General features: G+C 38.8%; 2 protein-coding genes across 2 annotated transcripts in view; both read right to left on the minus strand.

Annotated features, from left to right (window-relative positions):
* The window catches only part of exoc3l1 (exocyst complex component 3-like 1), a 30,348-nt gene extending 10,331 nt beyond the window's left edge, over positions 1 to 20,017 (minus strand). The window contains exons 1-6 of the mRNA XM_051951819.1: positions 18,530 to 20,017; positions 11,641 to 11,832; positions 9,088 to 9,174; positions 3,007 to 3,182; positions 1,590 to 1,809; positions 290 to 502 (exon numbers count right to left, since the gene is read on the minus strand). Coding sequence (XP_051807779.1) covers positions 290 to 502; positions 1,590 to 1,809; positions 3,007 to 3,182; positions 9,088 to 9,130 — 652 coding nt within the window. The 5' untranslated portion in view covers positions 9,131 to 9,174; positions 11,641 to 11,832; positions 18,530 to 20,017. The remainder of the gene's footprint in view (positions 1 to 289; positions 503 to 1,589; positions 1,810 to 3,006; positions 3,183 to 9,087; positions 9,175 to 11,640; positions 11,833 to 18,529) is intronic.
* Positions 20,018 to 20,133: 116 nt separating this feature from the next.
* si:dkey-30c15.10 (uncharacterized protein LOC559353 homolog) overlaps positions 20,134 to 23,411 on the minus strand; it is a 31,585-nt gene continuing 28,307 nt past the window's right edge. Inside the window, exon 23 of the mRNA XM_022219546.2 lies at positions 20,134 to 21,806. Within this exon, the coding sequence (XP_022075238.2) occupies positions 21,656 to 21,806 (151 nt within the window). The 3' untranslated portion in view covers positions 20,134 to 21,655. The remainder of the gene's footprint in view (positions 21,807 to 23,411) is intronic.

Consider the following 23,411-nt stretch of genomic DNA (forward strand, 5'->3'; position numbering starts at 1 on the left):
CATGACTAGGACAGAGCGGGAATCAAACCGCCAACCCTTCAATCATTAGACGACCCGCTCTACCACCTGAGCGACGGCCGCCCCATTGGTGAATTTATATCTGAGATATTTTCCATTTTAATCTCAGACAACATTCATGTTTGTTGCTTCCAAGTTTGTGTTTTTATCTCAAAATATTCACTTTAATCTTAGAGAACATTCATGTTTTTGCTCTTAAATTTGTCATTTAGAATTAAAAGTGTCTTAGTTAAACTGATATCACTGATTAAACCATAAAGTCCGTCCTCACCCAGAGCGTCCACCAGCTGTCCGACTCCAGAGAAGTATTTGTCGACCAGCTGCTGATCTTCTGGACTCAGTTTGCTTCCCGTGGAGCTGGCGGCTCCGTGAAGCTGCCACAGGATGTCGTCCTGCCAGTGCTCCAGGTCCATGAGGCGGGCGTGGGCCTCCAGCAGCCGCCGGGACTCCACCAGACGCTGCGTCTCCAGAACCAGGCTACGAACTGAGGAGGGAGTTTAATTACTGTTATGATAACTGTTTGAGGTTAAAGAGTTACAGAAGGAAGCTTCTACTTGAGTTTCCTGCAGATTTAAAAAGCCTTTTTCTTTCCAATTTTAGCAAATACTGAAAGTCTCACAGGTCTCTACAGTGTGTTCTCGGTTTTACAGCAAACATGTTTATTTTTTCCCCAACTGTTTTTCATGGGATTTTTGGGTCAAAAAAACAATGAGCTGCAACTGTCCCCGCCCCTTTCAGAAAGAAAACTACGTTTTTAACAAGACTGTTTTCAGGATATCACATCATCAAAATATCCTTATATTTTTTAATTTATCTATCTATCGAAAAAAGCCAAAATTAAAGCCACTTTAACCCTCTGAAAACCAATGAGCAGCTGTTGTCCTGCCCACTTCAGGAAGAAAACTCTCTCTGGTTTACACCACAGACTCTCACTGGGATAACTTATCATCAAAATATTGCTTTATTTTTAATTTACTCAAAAATATTATTCTTTAAAGCCACTTAAACCCTGTGAAAACCAATGAGTTGCAGCTGTCCCCGCCCACTTCAGGAAGAAAACTCTCTGTTTTTAACTACAGATCACAAACACGTTAATGCTTTTGACACCCAACAATAACTGCTTGTGTTTTTCCTTTTTACTATGGTGTGTGGTTTTAATTATTTTATCAGATTGTATCGTTTAATTCAGGTTTAATTTTAATATCTGAACAAAAACACTTGTTTTGATGAATTCATTAATATTTAAAGATTTGTAAGACCACTATCATCCAGGAAAAGACCTGAAATGAAAATAAATCATAATTAGTCTGATATTAAAGTTGCTAAAAAGCTCCATAACTCCAGTTCTACAACATAATTAAAGCAATGAAATCAAATTTTGTTCATAGCGATGAATTCAACCTCAGTCTAATTAATGAATTAATTGTAAAACATTGTCAACATGCGCACTTATGGTAGAACATAAGATGACGCTATGATCACAAAAAGAGGTTTTAAATACATTTTTCCCCATAAGAACCCATTTTAACCCTCAGAAGCTGCTGTAACTCCTTAAATAAAGGTAAACTGACCTGAGTAGAGTCTGGGCAGGTTGCTGACGGCGGCCACCAGCTGTCGGTGTTGGACTGAAACTTCCCTCAGCCTCTCCAGAGATTTCAGTCCCTCCAAGTTCTGGTCCGACTCCAGTCCTGCTTTCTTCAAGGCCTGAGAGACCTGGTTGAGTTCGGACCGAGCCTCCCGGAGCTGCTCCAGACCCCAGCCGACCCCCTCCAGGTAGGACTGGACCATGGACTGGAGGGAAACCATCACAGGACTGATCAGCACCACTTCATGAGCTGGTTTACTAAAAACTGACAAACCATTATCCCCATGTCTGTGTGTGATTTTACTTACTTTATGTTCTACATGAACCAAGTATTTTTACACCAGCTGAGAAAGCTTTAAAGCCAAAAAGTCTCTGTAGGATCTACAGTACGACTAAAACGTTGTTGATGCATCAAAATAACTGGATTTGATGCATTATTTTCATTTTCGATGAACCCGTTGATTGTTTTCTGGATTATTTTGTTAGTTCTTTGGTTTGTAAAATCTCAGAAAATGGTAGAAAAGCGTCGATCACAGTTTCTGAATATAACGTCCTCGTGTGTCTGGTTTGTCAACATCTCAAAAAGATGAAAGAAAACTACACAATACTAAGATTTAATGAGATGGAATCTGAGAATTTTTACTTTTTTTGCAACTGAAAAACCAAATTCTGAGACTTTTCAGCTGAACTGCAGGCAGTGTTTCCACAGAGCAGAGAGAAGACGAGCATAAAACTAAATAAAAATGTAGTAAAATAGCGGGAGAAGGTACCATCCTTTAGTAATTCTATAATAGTTCTGATCAACATGCTGATATGAAAGTTTACCCAGAATGCATGTTTTAAAGTTTTCTCCATCTTCAGATAGAATTATTCAAATACTGTTGACTGTTACTTAAAAACGTGTTCCAAATGACATAAAAGTGATCCAAAAATCACATTAAACCTGGCTCAATATCGTCTAAAACAACATGTAAATCATCCAAAATTACTTAAAAATGGTTAAAAATGACTAAAAAAAAATTGTCCAAGTCTGTAAAACCTTCTTCAAATTTTGCAAAATTATCCAAAATTACCCAAATGTGTACAAAAATAGTCAGTTTGTTCAAGTGGACTCAACGTATGTTCAAAATTGTCAGAAAATGAAAGACAAATTGTCTAAAATTATTTTAATTTTGCTGAAACGGTTCTGACCAACATGCTGATGTGAAAGTTTACCCAGAATGCACTTTTCCCAAGCTTCCTCTGATGAATTATTATAAAACAGAAACATTGTTGCTCTTTTGATTTCAGTAGATTTAGTTTTTTTATTCATTTCCGTTTGTTCTCCTGCACACTCCACTACTTTTCCTGTACTTGGATCTTTTCCACCGATCCTGGATAAGTTGTGATTCTGCCGTTTTCACCTTCAGTCTGGTGTGGATCGACGTCGTCCTCTGACTCTCCCTCTTCCGGTACTGGCTCAGCCTCTCCAGATGTTCGGGTCGACAGAAAACACCCGACGCCCACTTCAGGGCGGCGCCTCGGGCCAGACGCTCGGCTCGCTCCACCTCCGGCCAAACGTCCGCCGCCGGTACTGGACCTGAGAGGAAGAAAACATTCAATAAGAGGCAGAAAATCACCTCATTTCACTGTAAATAATAAAGAAATTTGACATAATGCTGCTGGTACTGGACCGGAGAGGAAGAAAACAATAAATAAGAGGCAGAAAATCAGCTTCTGAAGCAGAGGAAGAGGGAATCTGAAAGTTTTATCATCCAAATCAAGATGAAGCATTTTTTCCTGCATAGAAGAATTTTTCAGGAAGCATCAAAGAAAACTCACGGGGACCAAAATGAGACCAAAGAATTGAAAGTATTTAAAAAAAACAACAACCAGCTTTGTCATTTACTTGGGCACAACAGACTAACTTAGCCTAAAATGATCAGAAATAACAGGAAAATGCATTAAAACGCTGCAGTTTGGCATAAATTATTATTATTTATACTCACTTTTCTCTGTTAAACATTGCTTTAATTATTTGATCTTTTCTTACTTGTCCTATTTTTAATTTTAGGTTCCACATTAAATAAGGTCTAATGTCAATATTTAATTTTTCTTTCATCAGTACTGGAGTATTCTTTAAAGCCACTTTAACAATCGAAACCCCAAAAGCGACCAGCGGGTATGAAATCCATGTTCATTTTTGATTTATTTATTTTTTTAAATCATCAAAATTACAGCATTTATAAGTTGACGGCTCCCTGTGTGCAGATCAGTTTGTTGTGAGCAGGAAAACTTCTGTTAGGTTCATTAAAATCCAGTCAAAGTGACATTTTTCACCACATTTGTTTGTTTTTTTTGTTGTTGCTTTGGGTCATGCTTTTATTTTGAAAAATGCTGCAGCAGCTTCACGTTTATCAGAAAACTCGACGTTATTCTGAGTTTTATTTTAATCCTGATGAGACCAAACAAAACATGGAATAAAACTTTAAGTGGAAAACAGCAGCGGAGGTTCGTTAGATTAGATTTTGGAGGAATTTGTGTTCTACAACCAGCTCAGAAATGCTGCAATTATCCCAAATTTTCCACCAAATTAACTTTAACTTCATCAGGGGCGTCATTATTCCTGTCACCACAGCAGCTCAGACTCCCACAAACATTTATAGAAATAAAACCCAAAGATTGGTTCCCAGCTGGGAGGTTCAACTGTCAGGAATGATTCACGACTTCCATCTTAAATCTGGTTCTCATTTACGGGAAAAGTACATTCTCACTTATATTTTCCTGTAATTTTACACAGAAAAAGTGAAAAAAAAAACATTATATTTAGTCAAGATAAAAAAATGATGGAGAACTTTTCAGAAAATATGAAATAATTACAACATACTGAGCTCATAATTATGAGATAATTGGATAGGAATTGGCAGCAGAGCTTTAGCTCCTTGAGGATTTAATTTGATGGATAAATGTGATTTGAGAGGTTTGTTATAGTTTAAACTTGTAGCACCATTAGTGAACAACCTGGTCTTTATTTCAAATGTTTTCACACTATAAAGGAGGAGATTTCCAGCTTCAAAAACAACAGAAAATCTATTTTAGTGTCCAAACTGGAGTCAAAACTCCACTGCTTTGACTTAAACTCCCTGAAATTCTTATTATCTTTGACTTCTGCTCCAAATAAACTCTTATTCTGCTTCCTTAGAATCATAAATTTAAAAAATAATAAGAGAATGATCAGCTTTTTAGGTTATTTTCATTGCATCCAATGATCCACAGCAAAAAGGAAGCACTAACGGCTAATTCTGCACATTTACTTTTACAAAATGCAGGAAAATACGGATTGAAACGATGTCGTAGCTCGTAAAGTGGTCACTTAACAGATGTCAACAATATATTTCCTGTTTCTGGTCAACATCGAAGCACCAAAATGATAAAAGCTAAGGATTTATTTTTAAATATGTGTTTTTGGAACCAGCTTTGTTAACTAGGGTTCCACTTTCTCAAGAATAAAAGACAAATTGTTCATGAAAAGGTCAGAAATAACCAGAAAATTATAGATGTATTTCAAATAAGGTGACAGATTAATCGGTTAACGGGGATTGATCATGTTTGCCATTTACTGAAGGGGAGAAAAGAAGACAAAAAAATAAAATAAAATCATTTTAAGGCATGAGGTAAAGGTAGAAAAAACTAAAACTAAACTAAAATAAAATAAAATAAAATAATATTAGGGTATGAAGTGGGAGTGGCAATATATAAAAATGAAGTAAAATTAAAAAAATAAAATAAAATAAATAAAGAATATTACGGTATTAAGCCAAGGTAGAACAGATTTAAAAAATTAAAATAAAATTATGTTATAAAGTGAAGGTAGAATAAATAAAAATTAAATTTAAAAAAATTAAATATTAGGGCGTGAAGTGAAGGTAGAATAAAATAAAAAATAAAAATAAAATAATATTAGGGTATGAAGTGGGAGTGGCAAAATATAAAAATGAAATAAAATAAAAGAATATTAGGGTATAAAGCTAAGGAAGAATACATTTAAAAAATAAAATACAATAAAATAATATGTTATAAAGTAAAGGTAGAATAAATAAAACATTAAATTAATTAAAAATTAAATATTAGGGCATGAAGTGAAGGTAGAATAAAATAAAGCGAAATAAAACAAAATAAATAAATATATAATATAGAAAAAAAAATCTGCAGAATATCTGAGAGTTCAGTGTCCCGTTACACCGCTCCTTTTCACATCTGGATTCTTGACAAACTTCCAATTGTGTGATTTATATATAAACAAACATCTAAAGGTATCAATAAATCAGATGGAACTGAAGAAGCTTCTTGGATTAAAGTTAAAACTCTCTTAAAGAAGCAAAAACAAGTGGAGCCTCCTTTAACAGAAACATTTAGGATTAACTGAGGTGATGATGAACGACCACAACACACAACAAATCACAATTATGCAACACAGAAGTCATAAATTACAACATGAAACCTCTAAATTTCTAAACAGCAGCAGTACTGATTTAGCTGAACAAGTGTCTGCTGTCAGCAGGTAAAACAGGAAGTGATGTCATGTGTCGGTCAGCAGCCTCCGGCTGAATTAGGTCTTAATTGGGTTTAACTGGATAACGTTCTGGTCGGTGACTCAGCAGAAAGAAATGTGCTGCGTCAGGACGAGTTTAAAGCTCTGAGATCAGGATAGAGGACGGAGAGGACAGGAAAAGTTCAGTCTGGAGGTATTTCAGAATTTAAAAAAAAAACAGAGCAGCTTCTGTTTACCAGCAGGTCATAAGACCGACCGACCGTCAGCAGGACAACAAACACAACCCCCACTATACTGTCTGTGCACACTCAGTTTGTGTCTCTGTGTATTTTTGTGGTCATTTTGTGTATTTTTTTGGTCATTTTGTGTCTATGTATAGTCAATTTGTGTGTCTTTATGGCAATTTTGTGTATTTTTGTGGTCATTTCATGCATTTTTGCGGTCAATTTGTGTATTTTCAAAGTCAATTTGGGTTTTTTACAGTCAATTTGTGTCACTTTCTGGTCATTTTGTGTATTTTTGTGGTCATTTTGTGTCTCTTTATGGCAATTTTGTGTATTTTTTTGTGGTCGTTTTATGCATTTTTAGAGTCAATTTGTGTATTTTTACAGTCAATTTGTGTCTCTATGGTTATTTTATGCATTTTTGTGGTCATTTTATGTAATTTCACAGACAATTTGTTTTTTTTTTACAGTCATTTGTGTCACTTTTCTGGTCATTTTGTGTATTTTTGTGGTCATTTTATGCATTTTTGCGGTCATTTTATGCATTTTTGCAGTCAATTTGTGCATCTTTATGATCATTTTGTCTATTTTTATGATATTTTGTATATTCTTTTTATTAATTTGTATGTTTTAATAGTCATTTAGTGTATTTTCTGGTCATTTTGTGTCCCTTTTTAGTCAAATTGTGTCTCTATGGTCATTTTGTGTATTTCTGTGGTCATTTAGTCTATTTTTTATGGTAGCTGTGTGTATTTTAATAGTCGATTTGAGTATTTTGTTGTGTATTTAATATTTATTTTTAGATTTGCCTCTAAACATGAATAAAGTGAAACAAACGAATCAAGCGTCACGTCATCTCAAAGTCAAAAAATGATCGCTGTGACCCTTACGGGGCTCCGTAGTTTAAAGCAGCTGCAGTTTATTTATCAATTATTCTGCCGATTTTCTTGTAAATCGAACACAAATCTGCGGCAGTTCAAAGTAACTTCTTGAAACGACCCAAAACTCAAAGATATTTCACAAACTGTCAAAATAAATGATTAAAACGTTACAAATTCTCACAGCTGAGAAGCTAAAACCAGCAAATTCTTGACATTTTTGCTTGAAAACAACAAATAGCTGCATCTACTGTTAATACTGATTACATTTAATTATATTGTCATTGGTTGTAGAATCTCCAATCTGAAGTCAGAATATTTCAGCTCCTAACCTTCATGGAATTCTGAAACGCTGCTCTGGCCTCCAAAACAACAACACACTGATTTCTTCATTCTTCTCGGGGCAGAAACTATTTCAGATTGCTTATATTTAAAGTTTGCTGATCTCTTTGGGGAGCAGCGGTGGAGAAAATCCAACAACGAGGTCCTCTTTAAGTTACACAACGTGACATTCATCTGGTTATTTTTCCTAAATTTGATTCTTTAAGGGGTCAAATAATGGAAACGTGCACATTTATACATAACTGAAGCAAGTTTATAGGAGAAAATTTCCATTATTTTGGATCTTTCACTCCAAAATAATGGATATTTCTGCTGGAGCAAGCTGAAGTTTAGTATAAATGTGCAAATTTACCCAACTAGAGCGACCCAATCTGCTGATAAAGAGCATGAGGTTGGACCAAAAGCTCCAGAAAGGAAGCATTTTCTCATTTTTTTGACATTTTAAACCACCAGAGGACTTTAACTGATGGATTTTTCAGTGCTTTTCTGGTCTGATGTTCAAAGTCTGTTGCTCTTTTTGGTGAAAAAATCTCACCATGAGGTTCTTTGAGCAGCTGGAATGGAGCTTTTAGTTACACAACATGATCTTCATATGGGTATTTTTCCAAGATTTACCTCTTTAAAGGCTCACAATATAGGAATTTGGACATAACTCCATGGAGCTGCTCCAGTTAAGTACATATGTCCAAATATCAGCAAATGTCTGCAGTTTTTCTCCAATTTTCTATTGATTAAGAGGACAAGATTGAATCAAAAGCTCCAGGCTGCTAAACAGAAGCATTTTCTCATCTTTTGGCATCTGAGCTCACCAGAGGACTTTAACTGATGGATTTTGAAGTGTTTTTCTGCTCAAAAGGAGGATCCTTGTGCTGATATTCAAAGTGTGCTGCTCTGTTTGGTGAGAAAATGCCACCATGAGGTCCTTTAAGCAGCTGGACTGGAGCTTTTAGATACACAAAGCGATCCTCATGTTGGAATTTTTCCAAAGCTGACATCTCTAAAGGCTCAAATAATGCAAATTTGCACAGATAACTCCAAGGAGCTGCTCCAGTTAAGTACATATGTGCAAATATCTCCAAATTTTCTCCAATCTTCTGCTGATTAAGAGGACAAGATTGGATAAAAAGCTCCAGTAGAGCTACGAAATGGAAGGATTCTCTCATGTTTTGCCATCTGAGCCCACCAGAGGACTTTAACTAATGGATCTGAAGTGTTTTTCTGGTCATAGGGAGGATCCTCCATCATGCTGAGGGAGGATGAAGCCGCCTGACAGATGTTCGATATGTAATCAAAGGCTCCGGATCAATAACTCTGCCTTCACCTGGTTCCTTTCATTCATTTCAGAGCAGCTCCACGCTCGGCTTTTAAAGAGTTTGTAGGAGAAGAAGTGGGTGTCGGTTGTTCAGCAGAGTTGTCAACAGGCAGGCAGGCCGTGCACGTGTGTGTGCATGTGTGCATGTATGTGTGTGTGTGTGTGTGTGTGTGTGTGTGTGTGTGTGCGCGCATTACCTTCTGGTTTGTCACCACCATTCTTCTGATCCCCAGCTGACATTGAAGTTCAGGATTCGGCCCACGAGAGTCCTGTTCCCCGAGAGGCTGCTAAGGGAGTCCAGAGGAGAGGAGGGTGAGGAGAGGTGAGCCGGAGGTGAGGAAGAAGAAGAAGAAGGAGAAGAAAGGGTGGAGGAGAGAGGGCACAGATCCATTCTAGTGATCCCCCTTTCCCCTCACATACACTCTCTCTCCTGGACACATCCTCCACCGAGAGGCCGGCAGGAAAGGGAGGGAAGCTGGAGGGGGGAGGAGAGGCGAGAGGATAACGCTGGAGGAAGGGGGAGGAAGGGGGAGGGAGATGTGGTGCGTTCAGGAGCCGCCAGAGAGGATGGTAAATCTTGCTAGAGGCAGAAAATCAACAAAAACAACCGAAACGTAACATTCAGTTCGTCCAGAATTACTCAACTGAAATGAAAATGAAACGTGTTTGAAAGTGACTAAAAAGTGTCCACACTCACTTTAAAATTGTCCAAACTAACCCAGAAAGTTCCCAAAATACCTCCCACTTATGAAAATTGTCTTGAAAGCTTCACAAGACGAGAATTAATTTGCCGAAAATACTCAAAACTGATCCAAAATGGGGCTGCTCAGTGGCGTAGTGGTTAGCACTTTCGCCTTGCAGCAAGAAGATCCCTGGTTCGAATCCCGGGGTGGGCCTGGGATCTTTCTGCGTGGAGTTTGCATGTTCTCCCTGAGCATGCGTGGGTTTTCTCCGGGTACTCCGGCTTCCTCCCACAGTCCAAAAATATGCTGAGGTTAATTGGTTACTCTAAATTGCCCGTAGGTGAGAATGTGAGTGTGATTGTGTGTCTGTATATGTAGCCCTGCGACAGACTGGCGACCTGTCCTGGGTGTCCCCTGCCTTCGCCCGAGTCAGCTGGGATAGGCTCCAGCTCCCCCCGCGACCCTAATGAGGATAAAGCGGTGTATAGAGGATGGATGGATGGATGATCCAAAATGTCTCAAAATGGAAAAAAATGGTCCAAAAATGTGACTAAAAATAACATAAAACTATTCAAAAAACATCAAAAATGATCAGTCAAATTAAAAACCAGCACTGAGCATCAGTACTATGGGATGTATCCTAGTGTGAACAGTTTAATGTCAACGACACAGAGTCATAAAAACAATCATTACTACCCTGAATGTGTTTCTGTTTTCTGATAATTCACCAGAGAAAACTCCAAAAAAGTGCATTCTGGGTAAACTTTCATATCAGCATGTCGGTAGGTGGTTGATCAGATAAAGCTCTAGCAAAATAAAAACTCATTGTTGACTAATTTTATTTTGGAAGGATTTTTGTCTGATTTTGAACAAATGCTGGATCCACTTGGGTAATTTTAGGTAATTTTGTGTCATTTCAAGTAGTTTTTTTGGTTGTTTTTAAATACTTTTAAACAATTTTCTTTGATTCTGGATGGATTTTCATCTGATTTTGAACAAATGTTGAATCCACTTGAACAAAGTTTGACATTTGTAGAAAATTGGGTCATTTTGGATCATTTCAAGTTTTTAAAGGCTTTTGGACAGTTTTTTTTTTTTTACTTGTTTTTAACCATTTTTAAGTAATTTTGGACAGTTTGCACGATATTTTGGACAATATTGAGACATTCTGCACAAGTTTTAATGTGATTTTGGACAAGCTTCATGTCATTTGGAACAAGTGTTTAAGAAACTGTCAAGAGTTTTTGAATAATTCTGTCTAAAGACGGAGAGAGCTTTTAAAAAACTGTATTCTAGGTACATTTTCAAGGCTCTGTGTGGTAGGTGGTTGGTCAGAACAAGTTATAGCAAAATAAAAACAAATTTTAGACAAATTTTCTCTCATTTTGGACGGATTTTCCGATGATTTTGAACAAATGTTGAGTCCACTTGGACACATTTGGGTAATTTTGAACAGTTTTTAAGTCATTCTTGGCTTTTTAATACCATTTTCGATGCATTTCTGTAAAAAGTCCATTTCTCTTGTTTAAAATAATTTTTAAAATGGTTCAAAAAGACTCAGTTCGTCCAAAATAACTCAACGGAAATGAAAAAGACAAAAGCTTGACCTAAATGCATTTCAAAGTGTCTAACAAAAGCACGAGACATGAATTCACAAACAAGTAATACAGCAACAAAAATGAGACAAAATGACAAAAATAAGACACAAACCTAGAAAAAACAGATACAAAAGGACAAAAAGTAGACAAAAAACAACATAAATGAGACACAAAACATGCAAAAATGAGAAAATGACCAAAACAAGACACAAACCTAGACACAGACAGACAAAAAGCAGACACAAAGCAACAAAAACGACATGCAAAACATGCAAAAATGAGACAACACAACAAATGCCACACAAAACTAAGATGACAAGAAAGACCGAGCGGAAAGTCAAAGCTACTAATTAAAAAAAATAAACTTCTGTCATTATAACTGTGTCATAATGACTTCTTTCAGGGTTCAGGACTTGAGAAATGAGCCCACAGTGAAGAAAAAATGCTCAGAAACTGCTTAAACACTAACCTCAGTTTTTCTGTCTGGCACTTCCAGAACGTCCCGCAGGCCCTGAAGGCAGCATGGAGCCGGTACGAGGGGAGGGGACCAGGAAAGGAGTCCAGATAGTGGCATGAGGGGGTGAGGGAAGGGGAGTGGACCCGGTGTTCCCCCTTCAGACCTCCTGGGAGCCTCGGAGTGGCTCGTAGAGGAAACCAGTTACTGGAAGAAGCAATGCATAATGCATCAATGATTATCCAGCAGATAATGGAGTCCATCAGACCTGGAGGCTCTCTGCAGGTGTCTACAGGGTCTGAGTGCTTCTCATAACTTCACTGTTACTGTTGACGGTGAACTAAATGTGTTATAATGCTCCAGGTCATCTCTTTGTAGAGGTTTAGTGTCTGTTCAACATCGTTCTGTTTATCTCTTAATGCTTATAGTAAAAAACATCTTTGCTTTCATTCATCACATTAAAATGTTTGTGGTGGTTGTGTGTCTCTTTGGATCTGTTTGTATCTTTTTGTTGCCGTTTTGTGTGTCTTTGTAGTTGTTTTGGGTCGTTTTATTGATGTTTTGTGTGTCTATGTAGTAGTTTTGGGTCTTTTTATTGATGTTTTGTGTCTTTTTTGAGCTGTTTTGTGTCACTTTGTAGCCGTTTTGTGTCTTTTTGTAGTAGTTTTGGGTCTTTTTATTGATGTTTTGTGTCTGTAGTTGTTTTAGGGTCATTGTATTGATGTTTTGTGTCTTTTTGTAGATGTTTTGTGTCTCATTGTAGCCGTTTTGCGTCTCTTTGTAGCCGTTTTGCGTCTCTTTGTAGCTGTATTGTGTCTTTTTGTAGTAGTTTTGGGTCTTTTTATTGATGTTTTGTGTCTGTAGTTGTTTTGGGTCATTTTATTGATGTTTTGTGTCTCTTTGTAGCCGTTTTGTGTCTCTTTGTAGCCGGTTTGTGTCTCTTTGTAGTAGTTTTGGGTCTTTTTATTGATGTTTTGTGTCTTTTTGTAGCTGTTTTATCTCTTTGTAAGTGTTTTGTGTCTTTTTGTAGTAGTTTTGTATCTTGTAGTCAATCGGTATCTTTGTAGTTTTATCTCTATTTTTTTGTGTCTCTTTGTAGTAGTATTGTATCTTGCTGTAGCCAATATGTGTCTTTTTGTAGTAGTTTTGGGTCTTTTTATTGCTGTTTTGTTTCTTTTTGTAGTTGTTTTATCTCTTTGGAGCTGTTTTGTGTCTCTTTGTAGTTGTATTGTATCTTGCTGTAGCCAATCTGTGTCTGTTTGTAGTTGCTCTGGGTCTTTTTATTAATGTTTTTTCTCTTTGCAGTTGTTTTGTGTCTCTTTGTAGTTGTTCTGTCTGTAGTTGTAGCCAATATGTGTATCTTTGGAGCTGCTTTACATCTCTTTGTAGCCATTTTGTGTCTCTTTGTAGCCAATATGCATGTCTTTGTACTTTTTTTGACTTTTAACTGTCATTTGTGTCTCGTTGCAGCTGCCGTGTGTTTCTTGTTCAGCTTCTCTGTAGTAGCTTTGCAGTTATTCTGCATCATTTTGCATCTATTAGCCTTCAGCTAGTGGAGTCCATGATGTCCAGTCTTTCATTTGAAGTCTCCAGGTGTCTCAGATGATCCAAGTTCTTCTCATAACTTCACTCTTATTGTTGACGGTGAACAAATGTGTTAAAATGTTCCAGCGAAACAAACAACAGCGTGACGGTCTGCAGCTGTCCGAGCGACTACCACCGCTGGGGGAAGTTTGTTTATTTGTGGACCAGTCGAGTCCTCTGACCCCGCCGCCCTGTTTACGCCTCCGAGCTTCCCGAAACCTCTTCAAATCACAGCGAGCGGCGTGCCAAGCGTCCCTGCAGCCGGAGCCAGCACAAACACAGCGCAGGGAACAACGTGGGTCAGACGTCTTTTCAGATTTCCTCATGCAGTGTAGCGTTTCTGCGTGGGCGATCCGTGTGCCGAATAACAAACTGAGACACTTCCAGAGACAAAATGATGAAAGAGAAAAGTGGTGCAACTGCAAGGACGGATTATGAAACAACAGGCCTCAGCGCTGAAAGAGACGCATAACCAAAGCAAACCATGCAGCTGTACAGTTTGTAGATGTTCGGTGTTTCCAGTGGTGTCGTCTCTTTGTAGTTGTTCTGTGAATCTCCCCGGTTATGTTGCATCTTTTACCATGTACCTGTATTTATTTATCGCATCTGTTTGTTTTATAGTTGTCTTTTTGTAGTTGTTTGTGTCTGCAGTCATTTTTTGTCTCTTTGTGGTTGTTTTATCTGTTGTGGTTTTGTGTCTCTGTAGTTTTTTTGGGTCTCTTTGAAGTAATTTTGTGTCTCTGTACTTAATTTGTATCTCTGTAGCCGTTTTGTGTCTTTTTGCAGTTGCTTTCCGTCTCTTTGCAGTAATTTTGTGTCTCTTTGTAGTTGTTTTGTGTCTCTTTGTAGTAGCTTTGTCTTTTTGTACATCTTTGCAGCTATTCTGTGTTTGTCTCCAGTTGTTTTGTGTCTGTTTGTAGCAGTGTTGTTTCTTTGCAGTTGTTTTGCATGTCTTTGTAGCTGTGTATGTCTCTTTGGAGTTGTTTTTTGTGTTTTTTGTAGGTGTTTTATGTCTGTTTGCATTTGTTTTGTCGCTCTGCAGCTGTTCTGTTTCTCTGTAGTTTTGTCTCTTTGTAGTCATTGTGTGTCTCTTTGCAGGTGTACAGCACCTCGTTGAAGACAGTTCTTATATACTCGTATTCATTTCTCACCCCTTTAAAGTTATTTTACATCTATTTATAGTAGTTTTTGAATAAGTTTGCAGTTGTTTTATGTCTCTTTCTAACTGTTTTTGGGATTTATAATTTTAACTACTAAACTGAATGAAATCATTTATTGGTGATTTGTTACGAATCATTATGTTATCCCTATATGATTAATTCCTTATTAATACTTACATAACTCACTTCCTTTGATTGAGCACATTGACATACTTAAACATTAACCACTGTGAAATTAGTTTAACACAGACACACTGCACTGAATGCACTATAACAGAGTTGAATTGACCTCAGGATGGGTAAGAGGGTCGCAAACATTACGTCACACTATGTGAACTGTGGTAAAATTAAGTTGAACAGCTGGGTCAAACAGACGGCAAATGCATGCCAGCTTACACTCAAGACACATCTGAGGCACTGACATGCATTCCAGACACACACTCCATGACACGCTTGGTGCACATACATAGACCGGATGCTCACCGAAGGCCGCACTTGTTTCAAGAACATTATGTGGACAAACATGGAGTGAGAATAACTGGAGACGTGCATCACCTCCATTAATGAGAACATAATCATTAGATCCATCAAACCCATGACAAGTAAGTTCCTGCACATGACTATGCCTTATACAAGCATACCTATGGATCTGTCACAGTTGTAGGGAGGATATCCCCTCTTCCTACAGGGAGTCAGGAGTTGGTGATGATTGGAAGGATTGTTTGGTGGGGGAGGTGTACCAGGCTGTCAACCAACGAGAGAGCGCCAAGCCTAAACCCCAACACTTCTCCATCAGTTTTTGACCAATGAGATCGTTGCACATTCCGTAAATATGCACTGCAAACTGCATCCATTACTGGAAGACACCCTGGTCCTCTAATCAGTGATGGTCCTTGATCAAGCTGCTTGTTGCAGAATAAACAACTTAAACTGAGAGAAGTTGTTTGTCTTTGATCTCCAATAAACGAACACGCTTGACGTAGCAATTCGGTCTCTTTGTAGTTACCTGTGTCTTATTGCAGCGGCTATGAGTTTCTTTGTCGTCACTTTAAGCTTCTTCATCGTCAGTTTGAGTCTCTTTGTAGTCTGTCTGCATCATTATTTCAGTTTGCATCTAATTGTGGTTGTATTGTGTCATTCACTTTCTGTTTATGGTCATTGTGCGACTCGTTCTGTGTCTATTTCTGGTCATTTGTGTTCCTTTCAGTCTCTTTCTAGTCATTTACCGTCTCTTCATGATCGTTCTGTGACTAAGTTTGCGACTTCCTGTTTGGAGCCAATTTGTCTGTCCATGAATCTATGAACGGAGAAATTCCGTCACCTCTTGGAGGATGTTTTTGTGTCTCTTCACGGTCATTTTCTGACTCATTTCGTGTCTCCATGGTAACGCTTCCTGCTTGTACTTCCAGTCTTTTTGTGTCTGTGTATTAATATAGTGTCTCTTTGTAGCTGCTTTATTTATGGTTATCTTATTTTGTGTCTGTTTGTAGTCAGTATGTGTGTCTTTCTTATTTACTTGTGTCTCTATGCAGTTGCTTTGTGACGTTTGTGTGTCTCTCTATCGTTTAGTGTCTTTTTCAGTTTTCCTTTGCGTTAGCAACCAATTCATTTTTCACCTCACTGAGGATGTTCTGTGCCTCTCTGCACTCACTTTGTGCCTCTTTTGTTTGTCTTCCTTGCATTACCTTGGAGTTTTGGGTTCTTATGTGGTAATATTGGATTTCTTTGTAATCATTTTGCATCTCTTTTTGGCTGTTTAGCATCGAATCACGATTATTTTGTGTGTCTTGAGAGTATTTTCCTTCAGCAGCCGATTCACACACCCTTGTACTCATTTTTCATCTCTTTCAGGATGTTTTGTTTTTCTTCTGTGTCATTTATTGCAGTTTTTGTGTTTCTTACTGCAGATAAACTCCACTGCCCTCTCCTGAACCACTGAACCTGGACCCAGTAGGCCCGTACAGTAATCCATCAACGTGCAACCGATATAAGTGCTGAACAACAGGGAGCCACATTTTATGTCACAGCTATTTACTTTTTCTCAGGTTTCACCCTCCACTTACGCCCAGCATCTCAAAACATAATGAATTAGTGGTGATGTACACTAATTTAATCTGCAGTTTGTTTGGCATGGCATCTTTTCTCTGCAGCTTTCTTCCCCAGAACTGAGACTTTCCCATCATACAAGAAGATTACGCGAGTTGTGGCGGTAACTTTCTCCATGATGCATCTTTCTAAATGCCGATATACTCAGAAAAAAACAAAAGTGTTGCTCTCATTAACCTGGAATTCTGTTGATTTTATCAGCAGTGCAGCTTTGGAGGGACTTTTGGTTTACATGTAGAGTTAATGGGCCTTGATTAAATGAGTTTTTAATGTTCATTCAGCTGGAAAAACAAAGATTTGTAAATGAGAACAGCTGTATCATGGATTGTGCATTCAACGATTGAACAGACTGCAGCACTGGTAAGAGTAGAAGCTTTAATATTGGCTGGTTTAGCCTCTCAGGTCCTGGTAAATCACTCTGAATTTTACAGAATATTGGAGTTTTAAATCCGTTAAGCATTAGCAAAGCGGCCAGAGATGACGAGAGGAGCAGAACATCCAAGAAAAGTTTCTGATGCTCTGTTTATGAAACTAACTTCGAGTCTAAAACCAAAACAGCTGAAAACAAACCATTTTGTGGCTTGGATGAGAAAACCGAGGATGAACCAAAACATGCGCTGAAAGATGCTAAAGTGCTCCTTAGAGCTGAAAGAAACTGCTCTTGGTTGCTAACCGAGTATAGTATTTTGGCTTTTTTATCGACTGCAGGAACTTTCTGGCTGTTTCAGGGCAGTCCAAATGTTCTGCATGTTCTAACCATAAGAACCATCCGTTAGAACTTCCTTTGGGATTGTAGTCATGGCAGAAAAAAGTACCTACTCCAGGGTGGTTGCTTCTGAGGGAAAACCCAATTTTTCTCCTCTGTTGCATCGCCATCATCAACATGAAATTTAACAACAAATGCTCCTTTTTAAAAAAAAAAAAAAATCAGTTTTGTGTCATGTTTCAAGGCCTCTTAAAAGTTCCTTGAATGTACCGCCTGAGCTACAGTCCCTCTTCTAGGTGTTTTACGTCTTCTTGTGTGTGTCTCTGGTTTTGTTGTCTCTTTGATTGGATTGTAGTTTGTCTCTTTGTAGTTGTTTTATCTGGTTGCAGTTGTTTTGTTGTAGTTCTTTTTGTCTCTTTCCACTCATGTGTTTCTGTAGTTTTGTCTATGAGTTTTTTGCACCTCTTTGTAGTTGTTTTGTGTCTTCTAGGTGTTTTTTGTGCGTCTCTGTAATTGTTTTGTTGATCATTCTTTGGTGTCTCGTACCTTTTTACCCCCAATCTCTTTGAAGTTATTTTATAGCCTAGCCGCGCTAGACCCAGCTCTGAAGACGCAAGGGTCTAGTTACCCTTGGCAGGGAGGGAGGTGGGCTAAAAGGTTGTCTTTCAAACCATTCTGCAGCAATTGGGTAGGTATACAACCAATCAGCGCAACGAATAGGCTGACGTAGTTCCTAGAGCGCCGGAAAACAGAGGATGGGGTAGTTCGGTGAAGCCTTATTTATACAGTCAATGGGTGAAGCTCAAGTATATTACAGACATGTTAACAGAAATCTTTAAGGGCTGTGGCCAAAGCCGAGTTGAAAGATAACTGTTTATTGTGCGCAGCCATCTTCTTGTCTATCCTTGTTTCTATGGTTGTTTCTGGTTGTTTCTGTCAGAATCGTCGCGCCTCTGTCGTCAGTTACGCCCGCCTTCTGACTCTACACTTCATGGTGATTCGTCGGCCAGTTTTAGGAGCATCCAACCTCGAGGCTTACCGAGGGTAACTAGACCCACCCTGGCAGAGAATTAAATCCGTTGCCATGGGTTGTCTAGCGCGGCTAGTTATTTTGTGTATCTTTGTAGTTATTTTTGAATTTTGCTGTAGTTGTTTTGTGACTCTTTGCAGTCTATTATCTTTCTTTGTTACCGTTTTGTCTCCCATTGCAGTTGATTTGTATTCTACTGAAGGTTTTTTGTGACTCACTGCAGTTGTTTTGTGTACTTTACAGTTCTTTAACCTGTTAAAAACAATCTAACAAATGACATCCACACTCTTCATTCCCTCTATTCTCAGTCGTACTAACCGGCCGGTCTCCTCGGGTTCGCCTCTTGCTTGTTGCCAACAGGAGCAGCTTCCTCCTTGGCCATGTAGGGAGTCGGGTTTAAGGGAACCAGGATGTTGGTTGGAGTGTATTTCTGTCAGGGTGGAACCACATCGATAAGGACAACAAGGCCGCCGACCCGCTGGTCTTCAGTCTCGTCACTCTGACAGCCAGGACCACTGCAGTCGAGTGTTTCCTCCTCCGGCTGCTGCAGAGCTACAAACGTCAACTGCACTCACAAACGTCAACAACTTATAAAATAAAGACAAAAAGAAGACATAAATAGAGGATATTTCCTTCAGGTTTTGGTTTGAGCCATGGTGAGATTCTGCAGTTATCGATCCCAGTGCATGCTGTGATAACTCAGGTATCTGTTAATAAGAAATGATCCAGAGAATCGTCCTTCCTTCTGTACAGCTCCAAGCATTTTAAAATCCATCATCAGATCATCACTTGTGATCAACAACATGGGAGCAAATTAACTGCTTGAAGTTGTTGTTTTTCTGCCCAAACACTTCTACAATTCTAACACCAATTCCAGGTTTTTTTACAACTTTTGTCAGCAGTGTGACAGCCCTCCACTTGGACACCAGGTGAGCCTGTTCAGGAGCTGAGGGTCATTTGCTGATTGAGCCACACCTGGGATCAAGTGGCTCAGACTGCATAAAAGCTCCCTCACTTCTCGCATCTGGCCCTCTCTGACAGGAGCTGCTTCCTTCTGGAGCTCCAGCAGCCTGGTTCTGGTTCGGTTTATAGTCTTTAGTGCACCTTGTTGGCTTGGTTGCAGCTTTAGAGCCGAGTTGTAACAGCAGTAAAAAATCCACACAATCCTACTTTTGCTAGGATTTCACTTCTTTGACCAGAATCCGAAAAAAAAGTGACTTAGCTGGGACTTTAGGGCTGAACTGCAGGCAGTGTATAATCAAAGAAATTCTATTTTATTCCTCATTTATCTCTTTTTTTTAAAATTTCTGAGTTCTCTCTCCTTCAATCTGTTTCCATAGAGGTGCAGGATTTTATATTGCAATGAAAAATGAACCCACAAAGAAGGAAAAATAATGCGGCAGGAGCAGAAAACCGGCTTGGAATTCAGACGATTAATATCCACACATCTGCAGAAACCACCGGGTGTCCGTTTGCATTAACTTCACTATAACTAAAGCCTTGGTCGGTACCAGCGCCATCCAGCTGCTGACACAGCTGTGGGGGCGTCCCGACAGCAGAACCAAGCGCTCCCCAACCCTCCCCTCTCCTCGCCGTTGTCATCACCTTGAGCTCCGTAACACCCAGCAGCGCCTCCACCCAGCGGAGCTATGGGGACGATCAGGAAGTCTAATTCTAGACCATTTCCTGCATGACATTCCTGACCTGAGCTGCCTTCCTGTCGGACGCTCTCCGGCTCCGTACGTATAGAACGGCTCCGGCTGCATTCTTTCACCCACAGGAGATGAAATAAACAAGCATTTAAACCCATTAAACGGTCCCCTGACTCGTTTTTGTAACAGGAAGCAACTAGCGCCGTCAAATTAGACGCATTCTCACTTTGAATCTCCAAAATCCCCCCATCTCTGTTTGGTCCAATTGAGCCGTTTTTGAAGCATTTCTTTTATTGGTACCTTCCATTAAGTGCATAGAATGAGAGTTCACATCGACAACATTCAAAAAGCGACAGGACTGATAGGTGGAAGTACATGGAAAAGGACAGAACATCACACAGAACAAACCACATTCACTGTAGCAGCGCAACCACAACACTACAGTCCCTCCCATATTCCTTCCTCCACCGGTTCTCCCATTCAAAATGAAAAATACACACTTACATGTGTAAATATTTTAGATTATATCTGTGCAGTAGCAACAACCGTGTGCCTAAGAGGTTAAAGAGGGCTTCAACTAATCCTAATTTCTATCGCTGATAAGTCAAATGAACATTTTCTGGGTTAACAGATCAATTAGTTGGTGTGTAAAATGTCTTGTTTTGTCCAAATATATTCAGTTCAGCCGAAAATATTCACTTTTAAGAAGATTTTTTTTCCTTTTAACTACTCAAATGAATCTCCAGCTACTCTGATAATCAATTAATTGGTTTAAATTTGGCAATTAATCGATTTTTAGAAGCAAGAGGGCAAAAATCCAGACATTTAAGCTGCAGGTTTTCTCTTAAAGCACCAAGTGTCATCCTGTCACATTTTAAAGAAATTGATAAATATGTGGAATTTCAGTGCCGATAATATTAATTTTACAAATGCAAAAAAGACAATATCGATCTTTTTTTGACTGCTAATCTCATTTTTCTGAATAAACATCTCATATTTAGACAGACTTTGCCTTCTCTACAGTAAAAAATGCATTAATTTGTAAAATTATTCTATTATCAGATGTAATTTCAAGCTGAAACTCCATTATTGGAACAATAACAGCCTTTAAATTTGTTCTTTTAATAATCTATAACATATCTGCCACCTAACAGCCCAAAGATTTTGGTTTAATGCACCAAAATCTGCACAAACGTCCACCTAGAATGGCTCAAAAACGTAACATTTGACCAAACACAAGCAGATGCTGTAATCTCCCATTCAATCACCGGCTTCCACATTTTAATAATTCAGTGTTTCCTGTCGTTTCATATACGCTCCCGTCCTAGATTAGTTCATTAGAGTTAAAGACGTCCTTCGATATTTATTAGTGTTTCTCTATAAATGTGTTTATCCTTCCAGTTTTAAATGATATACAAAAATACAATCTACATATACGTGCGAATTATTTCACGCTACAACAGTAGTTTCCTGTTAGCTACTGAAAGTGACCAAAAATACGTTGCCTACGAAGGCAAAAGCAGCTGATTGCCAAAGAAAAAAAACAAAATAAAAACAGATTTTAACCAAAAAACAAACAAAAAACCCAAACATATTCAAATGGCAACTGGTAAATAAAAGAAAAAAAACAACAACACGGATTGGATTCAGGTTAAAATAAAAAGAGAAATCAAAATTCCCAGAAATAAACCAACGTGACGTGTTTGTCTGGCTGAATGTAGCTCTGAGATGAAGAACCTGAACCCTGATTTCAGCTCGTCCACCTCCAGGAGGCCTTCATGGTTCTAAGAAATCACAGAATGCTCTCCCTGAGGCTGCTGCTGCTGTTCAGCTGCTGACTTCCTGTTTGGGTTCGGTTCCACGTGTGAAAGTCCAGAAGAGACTGGTTCAGCTTCTCCATCCAGTCCAGCCTCTCCTGCTTGGTGTCGGCTGAAAACCAACACCTGAAACGAGAAACGGCCTAAATCAGGTTGAGTGCTATAAACAGAGAATAATCAACCTTTTTCGCAGTTTCATGACCTCATAAGTTTTTGTGAGTGATTACAATCGACTACAGCTGGTGACTGGTTTTACATCAACATGAGCTGAGAGGATCCATGAAGAAGGAATTTCTTCCTCTAGAAGCAGAACCTTAATCCTTTAAGCTTCAGTCAATTCCAGCCGTTTTCAGTACAAAAAAATCGCTAATATTCTATTTTTAAATAAATAAATTACGAAAAATACGGGGAATATTGGACGGGCATCGCGAGGTGCATTTCCTTGAAAATGACCAATTTGTGGATTTTATACCGACTTCAGGACATGTTTTGGACAAAATAGTTTACTGGCTTGTGTCGTCTGGATGTAAAAGGTTGGATTATGGCCGTTTTTTGTGGAATCTTTTTTTCTGTGTGTAATAATAAACCCGGAAATGTGAGTCGCGCTGTGTGCGTTGAAGCCGTGTATAGAGAACAGATGGATGGATATTCGTTTTTGTCGGACAAATGTGTTTTTCTCACCCGCTGTGGTAATCGTATCTGAAAGTGGTTTATACCGGCGGATTCATGAGAATCTAAGCTTTCCATCGGCGTATAGTGTTTGTATAATCGTGTTTGCAGCCGTCGGACATTCTTGAAATTCCTATGCAAATTAGTAGGTGTACCGCCGGCGGTACACTGAAGCTTAAGGGGTTAAAGCTCCACTCAAGTCTGCTGCTGATCACATGGACAAAGAAAATACTTTCTGGAGGAAATTTCTGTGGTCAGATGGAAGAAAAACTGAAGGTGAGGCCTTTAGCCCCAAGAACACCAAACCTACCATCAAGCATGGAGGTGGCAGTATCATGCTCTGGGGCTTTCTAGAAGAGCTTCTGGACTGGTTTCAGACTGTTTTGGGCAGGTCTTTGGTTTTACCTCAAGAACACCAAACCTACCATCAAGCATGGTGGTGGCAGTATCATGCTCTGTGGAACTGGAGCTTTACACAAAGTAAATGGAATAATGAAGGAGGAGGATCACCTCCACATTCTTCAGGAAAACCTAAAACCATCAGCAGAAGGTTGATCTGGGGCACAGTTAGATGTTTCAACCAGACAATGAGTCCAAACAGACATCAGACGTGGTAAAGAAATGGTTCCATCAGGCTGGAATGAAGGTTATAGTCTGGTCTCCCCAAAGTCCTGACTTAAACCATCAAGAACCCGAAGAAACAAGTTAAATTTAGACAAATTTAGTTGAACTGAACCAATTCTGCCCAGAGGACCAATAATAACTTTATAAAAGAACTTCATGATTGTTTTCTGTGACAGGTTTGTGTGTTCCAATGCTTCCGTCATAGAAAATTAAGACTTATAGGAGTCACTGGAAACTCAAGACTGACATTAAATACATGGACTTTACATGAGCATGTAGACTTTTGTTCACGACTTTATTGGGTGTGTTCCAAGGCAAACACTACTGTACCATCTAGTCTCCCAGATAAAGTTTTAGGGTGATTCCATCTTAAATCATCACATTTTACAAACACTTAGTGATGTCATGAGAGGCGTTTCCCACCAACTGTCACAACTG

Source organism: Acanthochromis polyacanthus, chromosome 8 (genome assembly GCF_021347895.1).
Source record: "Acanthochromis polyacanthus isolate Apoly-LR-REF ecotype Palm Island chromosome 8, KAUST_Apoly_ChrSc, whole genome shotgun sequence".
Taxonomy (NCBI): Eukaryota; Metazoa; Chordata; class Actinopteri; family Pomacentridae; genus Acanthochromis; species Acanthochromis polyacanthus.